We start from the raw sequence: 20,070 nt of genomic DNA, 5'->3' as shown, positions 1-20,070 counted from the left end.
GTATGTTTCATTCATACTCGAAGCCGGAGGGCGCTCTCGCGCAGAAAGTCATACCAGGAAATCCCTAATATGGACAAAAGCGTCCCGCTATCGCTGTATGAAAACAGTTGTTTTCACAGAAAACAGAAACGTTTGGAAACATGAAGACATTAAACATACGATTGCGACAATATATGGTTTATTTGTTTGTCAAGTAATCTTCAGGTAATAAATAAAGTATATGAACAATGCAGTGCTAATTGACATAACATTTATTACAGTATAGAAACTATTCTGCCTTGTGATAGTGTTTGTAGTATATAAACAAATCATTATTATTGTTTATTGTCCAGCAGTTATCTGATTTCTAAGTCAATTAAAAGCTAGAAATTGGAGAACAATTAAAGTTGCCTATACAACAGTCAAGTTTTTGAACAGTAAAATTTTTAATGTTTTTTAAAGAAGTCTCTTCTGAAGGATGTGACACTGAAGACTGGAGTAATGATGCTGGAAATTCAGCTTTGATCACAGCAATCATTTTAAAATATATTCAAATAGAAAGCAGTTATTTTAAATAGAAAAAATATTTCACAACATTACTGCTTTGCTGTACTTTGAATCAAATAAATGCAGGCTTGGTGAGCAGAAGAGACTTCTTTATTAAACATTAAAAATCTTACTGTTCAAAAACTGTTGACTGGTAGGTTATATAGATTACAGAAATGTTATATTGTAATGTTAGTTTATTTATATATATATATATATATATATATAAACAAACATTTCTGTCCCCCTCACTTCTGAAATGATGGCTACGCCCCTGATTGGGTTGTACCACCATTGAGGTTTCCAGAGAACAATCAACATTTATACTCGTTATATCAACAAATTATACAAGTTAGAGTAAGAGGACAGATTTCCACCCTATAAATAAATTCTTAACTCCCCATTGTTTTACACAGAAATTCATACTTTTGCAATTATGTCTTTGTGTGTGTGTGTGTGTTTCATCAGAAGAGAATAAGGAAGTGGCTGCCTTTGATTCTGAAGGTTCCCAAACTGGTGACTCACCCGAAAAACATGAGGACCTCTGAAGTCATATGGCTTGAATGCAGAAAACAGCCTCCAGGACACAATATTTGCCTAGGGACCACTGCATTGTCTAAATACTGTTTGTTCTTCTGGAATAATCAAGAGTGAAAGGCACTTACAGTAAATATTTAAGAAACAGCACGTTTTAATTTGTGGAACATGTTTTTGCAGTAGACGCAGTCAACACCACTTTCTCAGTGAGCAAGATTTACTTGGGATACATTCACAGCTTTTTTTTTTTTTTTACTTATGTGCCCCCTCCCAATTTGTGTTTATTTGTCTTGAAAGTGAAATAAAATCAAAATTGTAAAAATTATAAATTTTGTTAAATTGTTTTAATTGGGTTTTACCACCACATCTATCTAGCATTCTTTATAAGGAAGTACTTTTTATAAACCCTGCCTGTTTCACCACTGTACCATCTTTTCGACCGTTCATTAATTCATTTGTAATTGTAGCTTTTACTTCCATTTTCCCCATTGGCAATTAACATCCGCTTCTAATTTATCAAGTTATTTTTGGCTATCATCCACCTCTTTCCCTAACACCCCAATATGTGCAAGTACCCCAAAAAAACGTATCACTACTTCAACTACATACCTCTTTCGTATTCCTTTGTTGTTGTTGTTTTTTTATTATTATTATTATTATTATTATTATTATTAAGCTCATGTCAACCACTGGATCTGTGGTTTTCCAAGGTGGGTTACCACTTAAGGTACCACAGGACAAAATGACATTCTTAATTCATAAATGCTGGGCCCACTACCCAAAACTACGACCTACAGTGTCCCACTGTATTGTGAGTCAGGGTCGTTACCAGTAAACCTAGATATTTTATATACAATTATTTTATAGATTTATTTTAAAGTTAAAATTTCTGTGAAAATGGTAATTTTTCTTTATTAATTTACTGTGTTAGCCTTATTATTCACATAGCTGTTACAAGGAAATGAAACTTTTGTGGATTATGGAAAAATACTCAATCACCTGCAGGTAACATTTATCTAATCATAAAAGTTGTCTGAGGGTACTCCGCTTCGTGTCGTGACTAACAACGCCCCTTAGCTGTTATAAATTCCACTGTAAACCATGGCTTCTTGTGGCTTATTGCTTTAATTTATTGTATTAATATACAATAAGCAAATTAGTGCACTCAGTGCTGGGAGTGCAGTGCAGGAAGGGCATCCATCTGCTGTAAAACCTGTGCCAAATGGCTGTGGATAATTCTGCTGTAGCGACCTCTAATGGGAGTAGCTAAAAGAGAGAGTCAAAACCACAGAGATAGGCAAAACCACAAATATGTAACAAAGCTGTTTCTTTGACAACTTAAGTTTTCCAACGCACGGTCTATACTCTTTCCTACACGCCATGTAATTTTTAGGGCATAAATTATGGGAGTACCTTCTGTTAAATTGTGATAAGCAGCAACTGCCAAAAAATTGTTTAAAGTCACAATGAAACAAAAGTAGTGCAGATCTTTTCTTTTGTATTGTGATGTACATTCGAGTGTATAGATTGTCAAACAAACAAAAAAAGGACGTGGACTTGGTTCCACGCTTCAGTTGTTGATTGGGTTTTGAGATGTAGGCATTGTACTGGAAAGTGGAGGCAAATTAGGTTTAAAGTCCTGCATACGTCACCAAAGTCTGTTGTTTCCAGTTTGAACATATGTTCTGTCGATTTCTGCTATCCTGTCAGATTTTGCTACCTTCCATTAAAACAGTAGGTAGTACAGTTCGACAACGAAAAATGCTGCCTGTCAAATTATGGTTTATCAATGTCAACACCTACCCTAAACCTACCCTTACAGTAATGCAAATATAGTAATTATGTGTTATATTCGCAGTTGTGGATAGAAGGGATACAGCTACCAACAATAAATATTTTTTTCTACCTATTCGATTGTGTTTTATTAACGTCTACACCTACCCCAACCCTAAACCTACCCTTACAGTAATGCAGATACATTAAATATTGTTTAGCATGAGAAAAATGACGCAATATTGATGTGCGCATACGCAGTAAACCCTGGTAGGAAAATCTGACGGGTAGTAGGATAAAATGTCAGGACTACGGTGGCCGTAAAGTGCAAAGCAAATCACAATTCTGAAAACAAAATAACAAATTACAAACGCAAATGCAAGTCTAAAAAACAAAATAACAATTCAGAAAACACAACAACAATTCAGAAAACATTATAACAAGTCAGAAAACACAACGACAAATCCGAAAACAAATTAACAAGTCAGAAAACACAACGACAATTCAGACAAACCGGAAAAGGTAGGTATAGTTTGAGACAGCGCCATTGGTTTGGGATTACTCACCGCTGATTGGACGAGACATCTGTCAATCAACGTATACAGGAAAAACCAGCCGAAGAACAGCAGAGTCGTGGTAGAAAGTTCGGAGATGGTACTAAAGTAGCTCAGTTTAAATGTATTGTATGAATTGCCTTTACTCTGGAATAAAAAATACTGAGTGTATATTTAGATTTAGTTCAAAGTGGCTGTAAAATATCAGCTTGAGTGGTGCAGATGGATAAGTGCTTGCCCTTGGCTTTGTGATGAGTTCGACTTGGGTTCGATTCCACCTTTTGCCGAGTTTTTTTCCCCTCCCTTTTCAAATCTCGTATTAGCAATGGATTCTATTTACACTAAGTGAAAATAGCAGTATTTTTAGCAATATGCTATTTACACTAAGTGCAAATACCTAGTTACACTATGTTAAAATAGCAGGAGTTCTACTATCAAGTATACTACTTTTTGCAAATAGTGGCAATTATCTGCACTTCAGTATTGTAGTACATTATAAAACAGTATGCAATAATAACGTATTGAGTGTAAATTATAATTTAAATTTAAATTATTAAATGGATGCCACCTTATTGGTACAATAAAGCCCTCCCTACACCCACCCTAACCCTACCCCATACTTTATTTTCAACTTTTTGATTATTTCCCTAATTTTTATTGAAAATAAATGCCTTTATGATGTGATACGAGATTTGAAAAGGGAGGGGAAAAAAACTTGGCAAAAGGTGGGATCGAACCCGAGTCGATCGCGTCAAAAAGCCAAGGGCAAGTGCTTATCTATAAGGCAATTCATACAATACATTTAAACTGAGCTATTTTAGTACCATCTCTAAACTTTCTACCACGACTCTGCTGTTCTTCGGCTGGTTCTTCCCTGTATACATTGATTGACAGATGTCTCGACTTGTTAATTTGTTTTCGGATTTGTTATTTTGTTTTCGAATTTGTCATTGTGTTTTCTGACTTGTTATAATGTTTTCTGAATTGTTGTTGTGTTTTCTGAATTGTTATTTTGTTTTTTAGACTAGCGTTTGTAATTTGTTCTTTTGTTTTCAGAATTGTGATTTGTTCTGCACTTCTCAGTCACCGTACAGGACAGAGGTCAATCAATCAATTAAAATACATGTACAGATTAATTCTTCTTAATAAGATGCAGAATAATTCTATGCAGAAAATAAATAGGGTGAATTTTCATTTCATGCCAACTAGATGGAAAAACTGGGATATTGTTTATTAAATTAGGGGGGAAAACAAGTGCAGTGTGTCTGTTGTTTTTTCATACTGTTATAGTAAAATTTAAATTAAAAAAAAGATTAATTTTGAGGAAAAAACACATTGTATTCATCATCAATTCCTGCGCAAGACCCACGCAAGCTGTCATCGTATAAGCCGCTCAGAAAACAGATCCATGAGATCACATGAGCTTTAATCGTTGGACTATTTCCGCGTTGGTTCAGACATTCAATGGAGGAGCTGTAAGGCGAGTACGATTAATTTTTTAACGTGTCGCAACGCCGTGGATCGAGCTGGGGGGTACATCGGGCAGAAGGAGACGCACGGACGTGGCGCGGCGCTCCGCAGACATGCTCTCTCGCGTCAAATCCGCCGTGGCCAGCTTCATGGGTGGAATCATGGCCGGATCGTCTAATAATAATAATGAACGCTCGGGTGGCTCGGACCTGCCGCTTAAATACCCCTACATGAGACCCAAGTTTCTGGGACTGTCGGCAGATGAGATAGAGTGCTCGGCGGATCACATCGCGAGACCTATCCTGATCCTAAAAGAGACTCGCAGGTTGCCGTGGGCGACGGGATACGCCGAGTAAGAGCAGCTCGTTCATGCCTTGCAAAATAACACTGTTAAAAAAGAAGGGGGGAAAAAACTCTAATGCACCAGTGTGACATGGTTAACACGCGATGATTTATGCAAAATAATAATAATAATCATCATCATCATCAAAGTAATACGTGCTACGTCAGGCATATTCATTCATGTTTGCTCGTCTGTGCATTTTTTATGGTACACTAGAGATATTTCACCCGGAATTGAAAATCCTGTCATCATTTACTGACCATCTAGTTGTAGGGGCATTTCATGTCATTTTTTGATTGTGTGTGTGTGTGTATATATATATATATATATATAAGATCATCCTCACAGATCATTTTTATAGCTTGTTAAAGTTGCCACTTTTAGGGTAAGGATTTTTGAAAGGTGAAGGCCAAAATATGAAATGTCATGGATGTATTTTTACTAAGTAATCCACTATTTTATAAAGATAGATAGAGATTTGGAGCCAAATTACAAGGGGGTCAAAATGACGTTAGAAAGATGGCAGCATCATTATATGATTTTAACACAGGACTGGTAGGTCAAAATCTGTTGACTTTAGAAATCTTTGTTGCATTATACGCTATAGTGACAGTTCAAAAATGCAACAACAAAAAAACCTTTCCATTTTTTTTCTCCAAAATCTGCAGGCCTGTAACTCGAACATATTACAGATATCTTAAAGCCCTTTTAGATTTTGGGTTTTAACAAACTTTTCTTTTGGTTTAATGGTCACATTCCAGCAATATTGGAATCTCAAATTATCAAATTTGTACACATTTTCAGTGATCCAAAACAAAATGTGGGTCACTTTGCATGCAGCTGATACTCTTTTTTTTCTTTTAAAGAGAAATGTCTGAAGAACAAATAATTTTGAAACTACAAATGTATCTTGTTTCTCTCTATCAAAATAATTGCATAGAACAGACCTGTCTGCATGTCATAAATATTTTTTTTTCCAAAGAATGGAAAAAATTTTGCCTGTAACTCAAGAAATAATAAAGATATATCAATATAATTTTAAATTCTGGATCTTAATAAATCTTCCTATAAGGTTCAGTCCCAGAGATATAGGGGACCCAATGCAAATCAATGTCCTAATTTGTTGAATTTTACCTTTTTAATGGATGAAAACCAAATGTGGTCACTTTGCATACAGCTGATACTTATAGAACCATGTCTGAAGAACAAAAAATATTGTGTTTCCCTCTATCAAGACAGTTGCATAGAATATGTCTCTTGGAGTGCCAAAAAGTCATTTTTCGGAAGTTTGCACGTCTGTAACTCAAGAGGTATTAAATTATATCCTTTTAAACTCCACGTACAGAGTGCCGTCGTCCGAAGAAGGCCCTCGAACGAAATTGTGGTTCTTAATAAACTTTTCTTTTGAAATCTTAATTTTTAAGGCACTATATTGTTCAAAGATATCAGGCTCCATGTCCAAATGGTTGAATCCTACCCATTTTCAATGTGAACCAATGTGAATTTGTGTTTATGTAGTTATGACTGTTGCCACTGCAAGTATGCAAATAAGAACAGTAACCCAGGGTTTAGGAATATATCAGTGATTCTGCCAAATATGCCCCTTAGAAGTGGTTACTACTTGATCTATGACTATGCTTTACATGTTATAACAATAATTTAAAAAAAAAGAAAGAAAGAAAAGATAAAGAAAATCTAATACTTAATCCAGGTTAATCCATTGATGTTAATATAATGTGTGAGGAGAGCAACCACACTTCCCTATGAGGCGTGGTATTTGTTTCAAACATGTAGTTTAAATACTGCATGTTTGAACTCTTGTTAGCTTCAGGAGCAGTTAAAATGAACAAAATCCTTTATATATATATATATATTAGATCAAAAGGGTGCTTCTACTAAATACTGAGCAAAGGGTCTGAATACTTAGGACCATGTGATATTTCAGTTTTTCTTTTTTAGTAAATCTGCAAAAATGTCAACAATTCTGTGTTTTTCTGTCAATATGGGGTGCTGTGTGTACATTAATGAGGAAAAAAAATTTACTTAAATGATTTTAGCAAATGGCTGCAATATAACAAAGAGTGAAAAATTTAAGGGGGTCTGAATACTTTCCGTACCCACTGTATATATTCCTGACACTGATAAGATTTCAAATATAGAATCTTGTCAATTGGCTACGTAGAGCATGTTAATGTGCCTCAACTTGACCATTTAAGTGTATTTTTAGCACTCTGAAATGTATTGTCTATTGATAAGAGGGAAAAAAGTTACAAATGTAGTTTCAATATAAACATTTTTTTCATGCATTTCTCTTTAAATACAGAAAGTATCAGCTGTATACAAAGTGACCATCATTTGGGTTTTGACCACTGAAAAATTATACATTTTCAATCATTTGGACATGAAGCCGCATTGAGATCCCCATATCTCTGGGACTGAACCATATGGGGCCTTGAAAATTAAGATTTTGTTAAAAAATTCAAGTTTATTAAGAACCAGAATGTAAAATCATATTGAGGCATCTTTAATATTTCTTCAGTTACAGGCATGCAAACTTTGGAAAAATAATATATATGGCATGAGACAGGTATGAGCTATGCCAGGGGTCTTCAACATTTTTTACAGCATAGACTGGTTACGTTTTGAAAATATTCTCACAGACCGGCTGGAGGGGGGTGGGGATGTATATACAGTATATTGTATATACAGTATATTAGGGCTGGTAAGCGATTACAATTTTGAATCTAATTAATTACATGATGTGGCGATGAATTTATCTAATTAATCGCAAATTAATCACACATCAAATTTGGCTGAGAAATTACTCCCAATAGATAATTTAAAGTCATTGTTGTGTAAAGCATCAAACTACGGACATGGTGGTGGGAAAAACATTTGGGGTGGGAGGACTTTTTTTTTGCGTTATCTCACAAAACTTTTGCGTTCTCTCGCAAAGACATTTGCGTTCCCTCGCAAAACTTTTGCGTTCTCTCGCAAAGATATTTTGCGTTCCCTCGCAAAACTTTTGCATTCTCTTGCAAAACCAGTTTTCGGACAAACACTTCCTGTTTACTTTACAGCTGTAACTTAGTGGTTCATCCAGCTCGTACGTTCATAATGGAGCGGTTCATAGAGTTTTATTTTAAACTTGGACTCAAGTTCAAATATAGTCAGCTTTGCTTATAGTTTAAGGCACGGTTTTGGGACATTCTAAAACACTTAATGTGGCTTAATGTAGGCTACTATAACAGTGACACTGGAGGCCCAATTCGGTATTAGGCCTAATAAATATTATTAATACTAATAACAATTGTAATATTAATGATCTCATTAATAGCATTACTATCAGTAAAGCAGATAGCCATAATGCAATGTTTCTCCCCCATTTAAAACCGTCAGGTTATAGAAAACACTTAAGGGAGGCTAATGGACAAAGACGGTATAGGCTAAAACCAAAATATGGTACACAGTTTATTAATAAAATATAGCATATTATGCACAGGAAAGCAGACAAGCCCAGAATAGCTATAAAGAAGCCAAAACCTAATTTAAAGCTAAACTGAAAGTATTGGCTCACATACCGCTCTCATTCAGCACAAATCCAAATGTTTCCATATTCGCAATGTATTTTAAGCTAAACCATTATTTATTAAATTAAATTAACTGGGCTTTGTACGTTCCAATATCGAAGGGGAAAAGGGGAAAAAAAACAAAAATGTGCCGCACTGGAGTGGACCGGGACTCACGCTGTACGGCACAGACTATAATACGGATTATTGGATTATTTTGTGTAACTTTATCTGTATTGGTGATTCTATGTTTTATTTTAATAATGATAAGATTTTGTTAAAAAATTCAAGTTTATTAAGAACCAGAATGTAAAATCATATTGAGGCATCTTTAATATTTCTTCAGTTACAGGCATGCAAACTTTGGAAAAATAATATATATGGCATGAGACAGGTATGAGCTATGCCAGGGGTCTTCAACATTTTTTACAGCATAGACTGGTTACGTTTTGAAAATATTCTCACAGACCGGCTGGAGGGGGGGGGGGATGTATATACAGTATATTGTATATACAGTATATTAGGGCTGGTAAGCGATTACAATTTTGAATCTAATTAATTACATGATGTGGCGATGAATTTATCTAATTAATCGCAAATTAATCACACATCAAATTTGGCTGAGAAATTACTCCCAATAGATAATTTAAAGTCATTGTTGTGTAAAGCATCAAACTACGGACATGGTGGTGGGAAAAACATTTGGGGTGGGAGGACTTTTTTTTTGCGTTATCTCACAAAACTTTTGCGTTCTCTCGCAAAGACATTTGCGTTCCCTCGCAAAACTTTTGCGTTCTCTCGCAAAGATATTTTGCGTTCCCTCGCAAAACTTTTGCATTCTCTTGCAAAACCAGTTTTCGGACAAACACTTCCTGTTTACTTTACAGCTGTAACTTAGTGGTTCATCCAGCTCGTACGTTCATAATGGAGCGGTTCATAGAGTTTTATTTTAAACTTGGACTCAAGTTCAAATACAGTCAGCTTTGCTTATAGTTTAAGGCACGGTTTTGGGACATTCTAAAACACTTAATGTGGCTTAATGTAGGCTACTATAACAGTGACACTGGAGGCCCAATTCGGTATTAGGCCTAATAAATATTATTAATACTAATAACAATTGTAATATTAATGATCTCATTAATAGCATTACTATCAGTAAAGCAGATAGCCATAATGCAATGTTTCTCCCCCATTTAAAACCGTCAGGTTATAGAAAACACTTAAGGGAGGCTAATGGACAAAGACGGTATAGGCTAAAACCAAAATATGGTACACAGTTTATTAATAAAATATAGCATATTATGCACAGGAAAGCAGACAAGCCCAGAATAGCTATAAAGAAGCCAAAACCTAATTTAAAGCTAAACTGAAAGTATTGGCTCACATACCGCTCTCATTCAGCACAAATCCAAATGTTTCCATATTCGCAATGTATTTTAAGCTAAACCATTATTTATTAAATTAAATTAACTGGGCTTTGTACGTTCCAATATCGAAGGGGAAAAAATCATAATGAACAAAAATGTGCCGCACTGGAGTGGACCGGGACTCACGCTGTACGGCACAGACTATAATACGGATTATTTAAATTGCCTGTGTAACTTTATCTGTATTGGTGATTCTATGTTTTATTTTAATAATGAACAGGCCGTTTGTAATGAATATGTGCGCATGAGGCGCCGGCGCGTTCAAATCGCTGAAACATAAAATACTCTGTCACTTACAGTAGGGCATAATTCGAAACTGCAAAGTGCTCGCAGTTTGAAGATTCAATCATATAAAAGATTATTAGAAATTTTATAAAGCGAGCACTGTTACGTTCTTATTTCGCTCTGAAACCTACAAGAATGCAATTTTCCCTTAATATCCAAAAGACTGCAAATGTGACATTGATTTTATATAACAGTTCAACAAAAAAGGCAATATTAAGTGTACATTTTACATTTTAAATGTAGCCTACATTTTAAACACAATATTGTCAATCGTGTTTGTTATATTTTACAAGGAAATAATAGTTCCAACGAAATCCGCAACAGAACTGGTGTGCGTCTCCAAGCAACAGCATTGTTTTATTACTATTATTTTATTATTAGTGAATGAATCTGCAGCTTTGAATGATTTGGAGAATACTGATAATCGGAACTGATTAATAACCCTTTCATAACTACAACCATTTGCTTCCTTACTGAATGAATGAATGCTTCGCCTTGCTCATTAGACAGTGACTTGCCGCCACCTACTGGCGATTTTAGTTTTGAATCTACAAGTATAACTTCGTTTTGCCATAATTTATTGCTTTATTTATTATATTAATAATACACTTAATGAAATGTGAAGAATATGACATAAAACATGACATACAATTAATAAGGCTAGAAAAACTTTGCCTCTATAACAGTAAAAATGCACGTGTAAATCAATTTAAGAGGGCAAATATTGTCCCTTAATGGACTTGACTGCGGTCTAAGTGGGGGTACTCAGAAGAATGTTAGGCTAAATGCCCTAGGGGGTACTGTCACGAATTCGGTCCATAGACTTCCGTTAATTCACCACCAGAGGTCACCCTTTCCATTACATTGACTCTCGCACAACACAAACTGTTGCATAGCACCCTGGACTACATATCCCATCATTCTTTGCACGATTTGCACTGTTTGGGCGGCATACACCTCCACAGAACTCCCAGAGGCGGCAGCACCCACTATCAGGTCTGCAGAGTCGGCGGCTGAAGCTACAGTATCCCCTGAGGTGGTGGTGCTCGCTGCTGTGTTTCCCGAAGCGATGGTGCCCGCTGCAGTTTCTCCAGAGGTGGCGGTGCATGCTGCAGAACCTTCCGAAGCGGCAGTGCTCGCTTCAGCTCCTTGCGTGGTGGTGGCGCCTAGAAACGCACATTCGATCAGTCATGTCAGGGTTGAAGAAACCTTTGCCGAACTCTCCCTTTATCCTGAGGGCACTACTGTAGAACCTCCAGAGGTGGCGGCATCCGCTGCAGAACCTCCAGAGGTGTCAGTAGTACCCACCTGTGAACTCTCAGCTCTTCCTGTTCCGGCCAAGGAGGCCGTCGATGAACTCTCTGTCTGTTCTGTTCCGGCCAAGGAGGCCGTCTATGAAATCTCTGCTCATCCTGTTCCGGCCAAGGAGGCCATCAATGAATTCTCTGCCTGTTCTGTTCCGGCCAAGGAGGCCCGCCGATGAACTCTCTGTCTGTTCTGTTCCGGCCAAGGAGGCCATCTATAAACTCTCTGCTCGTCCTGTTCCGGCCAAGGAGGCCGTCTATGAACTCTCTGCTCATCCTGTTCCGGCCATGGAGGCCGTCAATGAACTCTCTGCTCGTCCTGTTCCGGCCATGCTTGCATGTACACAGAATATATTTTTAATAAGTTCTATAGCATATTTGGTCTTTTTTTTATCACCGTCTTCATTAAGCCGCATTTTCTTTATGGGAGGAAAACGCTTCTGTTCTTACCTGCTTTCATGTAGAATTTATTAATAAACTGTATACCGTATTTGGCCTTTTTATACCACTATCTTAGTCCATTAATTAAGCATTTTCTTTCTATGAGGAATACTCTTAAAGTGCAATTCAATTTACCGGGTTACATTCATATTCTGGGCTATTCTGCTTGTCTGTATGCTTTATTAATAAGGTATGTACTGAATTTAGTCATCCAGTGGTTTATGTTAAGCATTTTAGAATGTCCCAAAACCGTGCCTTGATAAGCATGCACTGACTATTTCGTCCAAGTTCAAAACAAATCTCTATGAACTGTGAACATATGGAGCTGTATGAACCACTACAATCTGTAAAGTAAACAGGAAGTGTTTGTCCGAACTCAACTGGTTTTGCGAGAGAACGCAAAAGTTTTGCGAGGGAACGCAAATATATTTGCGAGAGAACGCAAACGTTTTGCGAGGGAACGCAAAGTTTCTTGAGGGAATGCAAAAGTTTTGCAAGAGAATGCAAAAAATCGGACACATTTTTTTTTCCTCCCACTGTTTTGATAGAGGGAAACAAGATGCATTTCTAGTTTCAACATTTGTTCTTCACACATTCCTCTTTAAAAAAAATCAGCTGTATGTTAGTGACCCACTTTGTAGTTTGTGACCACTGAAAATGTGGACAATTTACTGATTGATGAATTTGAAATGTTTTGAAATCATCCCCACAGTGGAAAATGAAACCACGACGATGGTTTGGCCCATTGGTGAAAAAGAGGCTTAATGTGCATACTCACACTTGGCACGGTTGCCTTGTACCAAGCTCGAGCGCAATTGAACCCCCCTCCCCCACACTCCTCTGCTGTCCTGCACTCACATCGCAAACTACAATTACAGTTCATCAATAATGTGAGAACCAGACCTGTTATAAACCTAAATATACTCAAATTAATTGAAATTAATTGTGCTGTGCTGAACCGAGCTCAAGTGGAAACATAACTGAACCATTCCTTGCTGTTCTTAGAACACTTTAGTTAAGAGGGTTGCTACATAGCCCCCTCCACACAATTTTTAACTACCACATTCCTATTTACAATCATTCTGGTAGCATCAGTGAAAACAGGCAATTATTAGACAATTATTAGCTTTAGCAACATTAGCCTTACAGACTCCTTTGTCTGGAGCTGACATTCACAAACGAAGCATTGGTATTGATCCCTTTTTCAGAATCAACTTTTCTAAAATCCAGCATTGAAATGACCCTCCTTTGTGAGGCAGTCCGCGTGAAATGATTGGTAAAATCATATAGGACTTTACCAATTTTTCCAGGACATTTCCTTATAAAATTAAACTTTACCACAGTGTCCTCAGTATCTCAGATGGAGGGAGTCTATGGAGACTCCTATGTTTATTTGTGCATCCTCAAACACAACACTGATAATGCCTCTTTGGCACTGACAAGCAGCTACAGCAAGAAAACAGTAATGTCGGCCTGCTGCTTCTCACTCAGGGCTGTGTTCATGCTAATAGGGCAGAGAGCGTCACTAATGGGCGGTACTTTTTCCCTACAATGACATGTACATAGGGAGAATCTGGAATCGCTTGTTCTGAGAGACTGTTTATGATTTATTGGGATTATAAAAAAGTGGGCAGATTTTTACCATTATAGGCTGGTTGTTTTCACAAGCTGCAGCCACACAAATGTGTTCAAACACCTTATAAAAGGGTTTTTTACATAATAGGTCCCCTTTAAGTAAAATGTTATAATCAACACATTTCATGATTCATGGATCATACAAAATTCTTTTGATTTAAGTGGGCCCACAATGTATTTGGTTAAGGTTTAATTTTAATAATTTTGTTAGGTTTTAAGTTAAATACCAAATATATATAGTTTAAATTGAAGAAAAAAAAACAATTTGAAGTTTTCAAATGATAGTGGTTACTTTGCACATTTGTGAATTTGAAGGGAACCCACAGGTATTCTGTTAATACAGGTGCCATCTCAAAAAAATTTGAACAACGTGAAAAAGTTCGTTTTGTTTTGTAACTTATTTCAAAAAGTGAAACTTTCATATATTCTAGATTCATTACATGTAAAGTAAAACATTTCAAAAGTTGTATTGTTTTAATTTTGATGATTAGAGCTTACAGCTCATGAAAGTCAAAAATCCAGTATCTCAAAATATTAGAGTATATCCTAAGATCAATAAAAAAAAAAGTATTTGCAAAACAGAAAAGTTCAAGTTCTTTATAATTTGTTCATTTATGCACTCAATACTTGGTCTGAGCTCCTTAAGCACAAATTACAGCATCAGTGAGGTGTGGCATGGAAGCGATCAGCCTGTGGCACTGCTGAGGCACTATTGAAGTCCAGGTTTCTTTAATAGTGGCCTTCAGCTTGTCTGTGTTGTTGGATCGAGTGCTTCTCATCTTTCTCTAGAAAATATCCCATAGATTCCATATGGGGTTCAATCAAGCACAGTAATATCATGGTCAGCAAACCACTTGGAAATGGTTTTGGCACAGAGGGCAGGTGCTAAAGTCCTGCTGGAAAAGGAAATCAGCATCTCCATAAAGCTCGTCAGCAGATGGAAGCATAAAGTGCTCCAAAACTTCCTGCTAGACGGCTGCATTGACTTTGGACTTGGTAAAACACAATGGACCAACACCAACAGACGTCACAGCACCCCAAATCATCACTGATTTCGGAAACTTCACACTGGACTTCAAGCAGCTTGGATTCTGTGCCTCTCCAGACTTCCTCCAGACTCCAGACCTTGATTTCCAAATGAAATGCAAAATGTACTTTTATCTGAAAAGAGGACTTTGGACCACTGAGCAACAGTCCAGTTCTTTTTCTCCTTAGCCCAGGTAAGATGCTTTTGACGTTGTTTCTGTTTCAGAAGTGGCTTGGTAGCCCTTTTCCTGAAGACGTTTGAATGTGGTGACTCTTGATGCACTGACTCCAGCTTCAGTCCACTCCTTGTGAAGCTATCCCAAGTGTTTGAATTGGCTTTGCTTGACAGTATTCTCAAGCTTGCGGTCATCCCTGTGGTTTGTGCACCTTTTCCTACCCATTTTCTTCCTTCCAGTCAACTTTGCATTTAATATGCTTTAATACAGCACTCTGTGAACAGCCACCCCTTTCAGTAATGACCTGCTGTGACTTACCCTCTTTGTGGAGGGTGTCAATGATCATCTTCTGGACCATTGCCAAGTCAGCAGTTTTCCCATTATTGTGGTTTCAAAGGACAAGAGATACCCGGAATTTATACTGTAGGGATGGTCATTTAATGAAACTCAAATGTAAATATTCTAATATTTTGAGATACTGGGTTATTGACTTTCATGGACAAAATCATCAAAATTAAAACAAAAAAAAATATTTTGAAATGTTTCACTTTACATGTAATGAATCTAGAATATATGAAAGTTTCACTTTTTGAAATAAGTTACAAAAAACAAAATATTTTCACGTTAATCTAATTTTTTTTTTATTTTTTCTAGGAAAGTTAACATAAATAGAGCTGCCCAGACATCCTTTTAACTAGCAACTACCATCAGCTTCCAGGCCAGCTGGGAGACATAATCCATCCAGTACATCCTAGATCTGTTCGGGTTCTCTTCCCAATAGGACATGCCCGGAGAGAACCATGAAACCATGACTTCTGATATGGAGGAGTTGACCTTCATCCCCACGGCTTCATGCTCACTTACAGACTGACCCAATAAGTGCTGTAAGTTACAGCCTGGTGAGGTCATCAGGACGACATCCTTGGAAGGGGTGCTCTATGTTTTCATACGGTCTTCTGGTGGAATGACAAAAAAAAACAATGTGAGTTTTGGAGGCACTAGTGTGTAGGCAGGCGTTTAGATACATTTTCATATTGTACATGTCTCAGAGTGAGTTACCCCTTCCTTGGATCACCACCTTAACATGGAGGAGGCATTTTAAGGGATTTGTACATTCAACAAATATAAAAAACATAGGCTTCGACACTTACCCTTAGCTGTTACTAGTCACTACTGAAAGAGTATTAGTATCTAATAAACAAGAACTGGTATCTAATGAATAAGTGCTGCTAGTACCTAATGGAATAGGGGTTATGCACAGCAGATTTCCGCATTCTGTTAAACAGGTCTCAGCACTTTCGGTTCAACCGTTTATTATATGCTTTGTTAAATATGAAGCTCCTTTACTCAAGATGCCTTCAAAGTAGATACAGTACATACAGTTAGATGTAAGAGTAGATACAAAATAATTATAACCAATGTCCATCACATAAAAGTTTTTTTTTCTATTTTTATTCCTTTCACAATGTTAACATGTGTATGGAAAATAACATGTATGTGGAAATTAGTGTTTTTTTAACCTTAAAATGCATAAACACATTTCATTACACCACATTTTTAACTTTAACAGATACTTCCTGTTTACAGTTTTAAAATGACCATATGACCATTGCAAAATATTGCTTGTTAACTTGTACAAAGTAATGTATTAGTTTGTTTTACATTTATTGCTGTTTTGTAATTTTATTGTAATTTTTTTATTACCCTTAAAACATTAAAAGAAAAATGCTTTAGTGTCAAGCTGTCTGTTTTGGTACTTGTGTTTCAGGGTGATAAATGCAGGTAAGAGTGCTCTGAATGAGGACCAGGCATGCTGTGAGGTTGTACTGGTTAAGAAGAAACCTATAGGATCCTTGACACCCAGAAAGCTGCCTACAAGTAGAAGGAGGTCATCTCTTCCCAATAGCGATGGCATGGGCATGTTGGAAAATAATGTAAGTGCTTGTTCACAGTACCAGGGTTGAAAAAAATAGCATCTTAATATCTGTGATTAATATTTGCTGTTTTTAAAAATAATAGACACATTAATACAGTGTCCAATTTTTTCAATTCTTAAAGTAGCTATGCTAATGTTTTTTTATTGGCTGATCTTGGTTAGCATTACAGTATTTGATCACACTATCTTAGTACATCTCACCATCTACACAAAGCAAGAGAGAGCAGCTGACCAAGGATGGTACACTCTCAGAAAAAAAGGTGGGTCATTCCATAAACATTCCAAAGTTCCCCAGCTCAAACTTTTGATTTTGTCAGTATTTTTTCTGAAGAAAGATAAACATGTATAGCGATGATAGCCAAAATATTAAATGTCATGGATGTACATTTACTATCCACTATTTTGTAGACAATTTTCACCTGAGATTCAGAGCCAAATTACATGAGGGTAAAAATGACTTTAGAAATATGGCAGTTATTTTTACACAGAGATTGGTAGGTCTATGAGTAAAATCTGTTGCATTATATGCCAATGGTGACCATTCAAAACTGGGAAAAAGCACTTTTCAAGGTTTTTTTTCTCTCCGAAGTTTTCATGCTTGTAACTCAAGAAGTATTAAAGATGAGATAAATCTTAAATGCCATTTTAGATTTTGGGTCTTAACAAACATTCCTTATAGCATCTTAATTTTTAAGGTCCTATATGGTTCCATTTCAGCGATATTGGGATCTTAGTATGGCTCCAGGAGTAAGGAGTTGTTCAGTTGCACACATTTTTAGTGGCCAAAAAAACAAATGTGGGTCACTTTGCATACATATGATACTTTTTTCTTTTAGAAATGTACTAGAAATGTTTCTTGTTTCCCTCGATCAGTACAATTTCATAGAATATACCTGTCCAAGTGCAATCTTTTTTTTTTTCAAAGTTTGAATACTTATAACTCAAGAAATATTAGAGATATCTCAATATTATTTTAGATTCTGGTTCTTAATAAACATTTCTTTGGATTTTTCATTTTCAAGGCACTATGTGGTTCATCCCAGAGATATGGTATCTGGCTCCATGTCCAGATGTTGAATATTACCTATTTTCAGTGGTCAAAAAACAAATGTTGGCAACTTTGTATACAGCTGATACTTATTGTATTTAATGAGGAATATCTGAAGAATAAATAATAATCAAACTAAATTTGTAGCTTGTTTACCTCTATCAAAACAGAACATACATGTCTGGGTGCTAAAAATGCACTGAAATGATCAAGGATCCCATTTACTCAAAGTTTAGAATTACCCAGTATTCATTATTTCAAGTGTGAGAAACAAATATTTCATACAACTCTTACTTTAATTGGAGTTAACAATTAATCCTGGTTATTCATAATCTGATGTGTCACAGTACATATCACTGTTATTATTTGCATATTTGCAGTGTGAACAGTTATTACTAGATAAACACAAATTCACATTTGTTTTTCAATCATTGAAAATGGGTAGGACTCAACCATTTAGACATGGAGTCACATTGAGATCCCAATATCTCTGGGACTGAACTATTCAAGGCCTATAAAATGAAGATTCCAAAAGAAAAGTTTCTTAGGAACCTGTAACAACCCTGTGGACTGTTTGTTGTGGTTTCTTCCCCTTGTGTTGGTTTAGCCCGTCTAATTATTAGTTAATCATCTCATTGTGCTCACCTGTCTGTCTCTCGTTAACTGCCCTATATCTGTTCCTGTCTCTTGTGTTCTAGTTTGTCGGTTATTGTGAATGTGTGTCTGTCTCTGCCTTGTTGTCGCTACATTTAAAGATCCTTATTTTGTATCCTTGTTGTCCTCGTCATCCTGCCTGCCTCCACACACCGTGACCGTGACAGAATAACCGACCCAAAAGTAAAGTATAGCAGCGTCTTTCCCCTCGTTTGTTTTTTCCAATTTTTGTCAGTTTTTATTTAGTTTTTCTATGGATTCCCCCGCATTCCAAATCCTCCAGCTGGAGCAGGAGGAACGCTCTCTTGAGGACCACACCAACGACTTTCTGTCCCTGGCCCACCTCACGCACTACCCGGACAACTGCCTCTGTGGCTTCTATCAAGTCGGACTAAACGCCACGCCACGAGCACAGTTGTCTGGGGATGGTCCTCGAGAGAGCCTCGCCGCCTTCATCGAGTGGGTGCTGGTGTCCTGCAAGTCCCAGCTGACCGTGGACATCGCGGACAACAACCCCAGCCCCACTCAGGACTCTGAGCCCAGCCCACCATCTCCCCACGGCACGGAGCATAAACCTGAGCCCACCGATGACGGAGAGCCATTTCCCGCCGCGATCCACAAGCCAGAGCAAAGCCACACGGCTAAGAAGAGGATCGCCTCGGATATGGAACCCAACCCGTCCGACCAGGTGCGAGAGCCGGTGACAGTGCCCACCACGAGGGAGCAAGCCGTGGATGGTGTGAGCGCGGAGAGCTCTCTCCAGTGCCCGCTCCTCAAATGCACGCCCTCCCACCCGCTCCGGCCTCCTCCAGCGTCACCATGGTCGGTGTCTCCCTCCGCCTCCGAGGCCCGGACTCTGCCTCAGTCCGTAGACCCAGCTCCACCGTGCTCCCTCATCCCTCCGGCTCCGCTTTGGTCGGGCATCGCCTCTGGACTCCTCTCCTCTGGCTGCGCCTCGTCGCTCTGTCCTACTGGCTCCGTTGGGCTCCTTCCTCCCGTCAGCTCCACCTTGGTCCTCAGTCGCTCCGGCTCCGCTGCGGATCTCTGGACCTCCGCCTTGGTCGCCAGAGCCCTCGGCTCCACCCTGGCCCCCCGGATCCTCGGCATCCCCCTGGCTCGTTGGCTCTCCGTCTCCGCCTCGGGCTCCTCCTCCACCTGCTCCGCCGCCCTTTCTGGGCTAAACGAAACATCAGGAGCTCTTCCTGGGCTGGACTGGGGATATTCCTCCTCCATGGCTCCTCCCTCCTTCGGCTCCACCGTGGGCCGCTAGGGTCCCACCTGGCTCCTCCTCCTGCTCTGGTTCCCTCCTGTCGTCTCCCTGGCTCCTGCCTCCATCGTCACCTCCCTGGACTCTGTTAGCCGTCCTC

The 20,070-nt window shown here is 38.0% G+C and overlaps 2 protein-coding genes across 8 annotated transcripts in view; both read left to right on the top strand.

Annotated features, from left to right (window-relative positions):
- The window catches only part of creld2 (cysteine-rich with EGF-like domains 2), a 15,177-nt gene extending 13,847 nt beyond the window's left edge, over positions 1-1,330 (top strand). For all 3 annotated transcript variants that reach the window (XM_016293032.1, XM_016293031.1, XM_016293030.1), the window contains exon 9: positions 994-1,330. In XM_016293032.1, coding sequence (XP_016148518.1) covers positions 994-1,073 — 80 coding nt within the window. In that variant the 3' untranslated portion in view covers positions 1,074-1,330. The remainder of the gene's footprint in view (positions 1-993) is intronic.
- Positions 1,331-4,814: 3,484 nt separating this feature from the next.
- The window catches only part of LOC107601007 (protein phosphatase 1H-like), a 78,628-nt gene continuing 63,372 nt past the window's right edge, over positions 4,815-20,070 (top strand). For 3 of the 5 annotated variants that reach the window (XM_016293023.1, XM_016293022.1, XM_016293021.1), the window contains exons 1-3: positions 4,815-5,211; positions 16,834-16,999; positions 17,193-17,261. In XM_016293023.1, coding sequence (XP_016148509.1) covers positions 4,973-5,211; positions 16,834-16,999; positions 17,193-17,261 — 474 coding nt within the window. In that variant the 5' untranslated portion in view covers positions 4,815-4,972. Of the gene's footprint in view, positions 5,212-15,846; positions 16,048-16,833; positions 17,000-17,192; positions 17,262-20,070 lie in introns of all 5 variants that reach the window. The other 2 variants (XM_016293025.1, XM_016293024.1) reach the window with 2 other exon arrangements.

This window comes from Sinocyclocheilus grahami, unplaced genomic scaffold (genome assembly GCF_001515645.1).
Source record: "Sinocyclocheilus grahami isolate Dianchi unplaced genomic scaffold, SAMN03320097.WGS_v1.1 scaffold296.1, whole genome shotgun sequence".
Classification (NCBI taxonomy): domain Eukaryota; kingdom Metazoa; phylum Chordata; class Actinopteri; order Cypriniformes; family Cyprinidae; genus Sinocyclocheilus; species Sinocyclocheilus grahami.
This window is presented reverse-complemented; position numbering and strand designations above follow the sequence as displayed.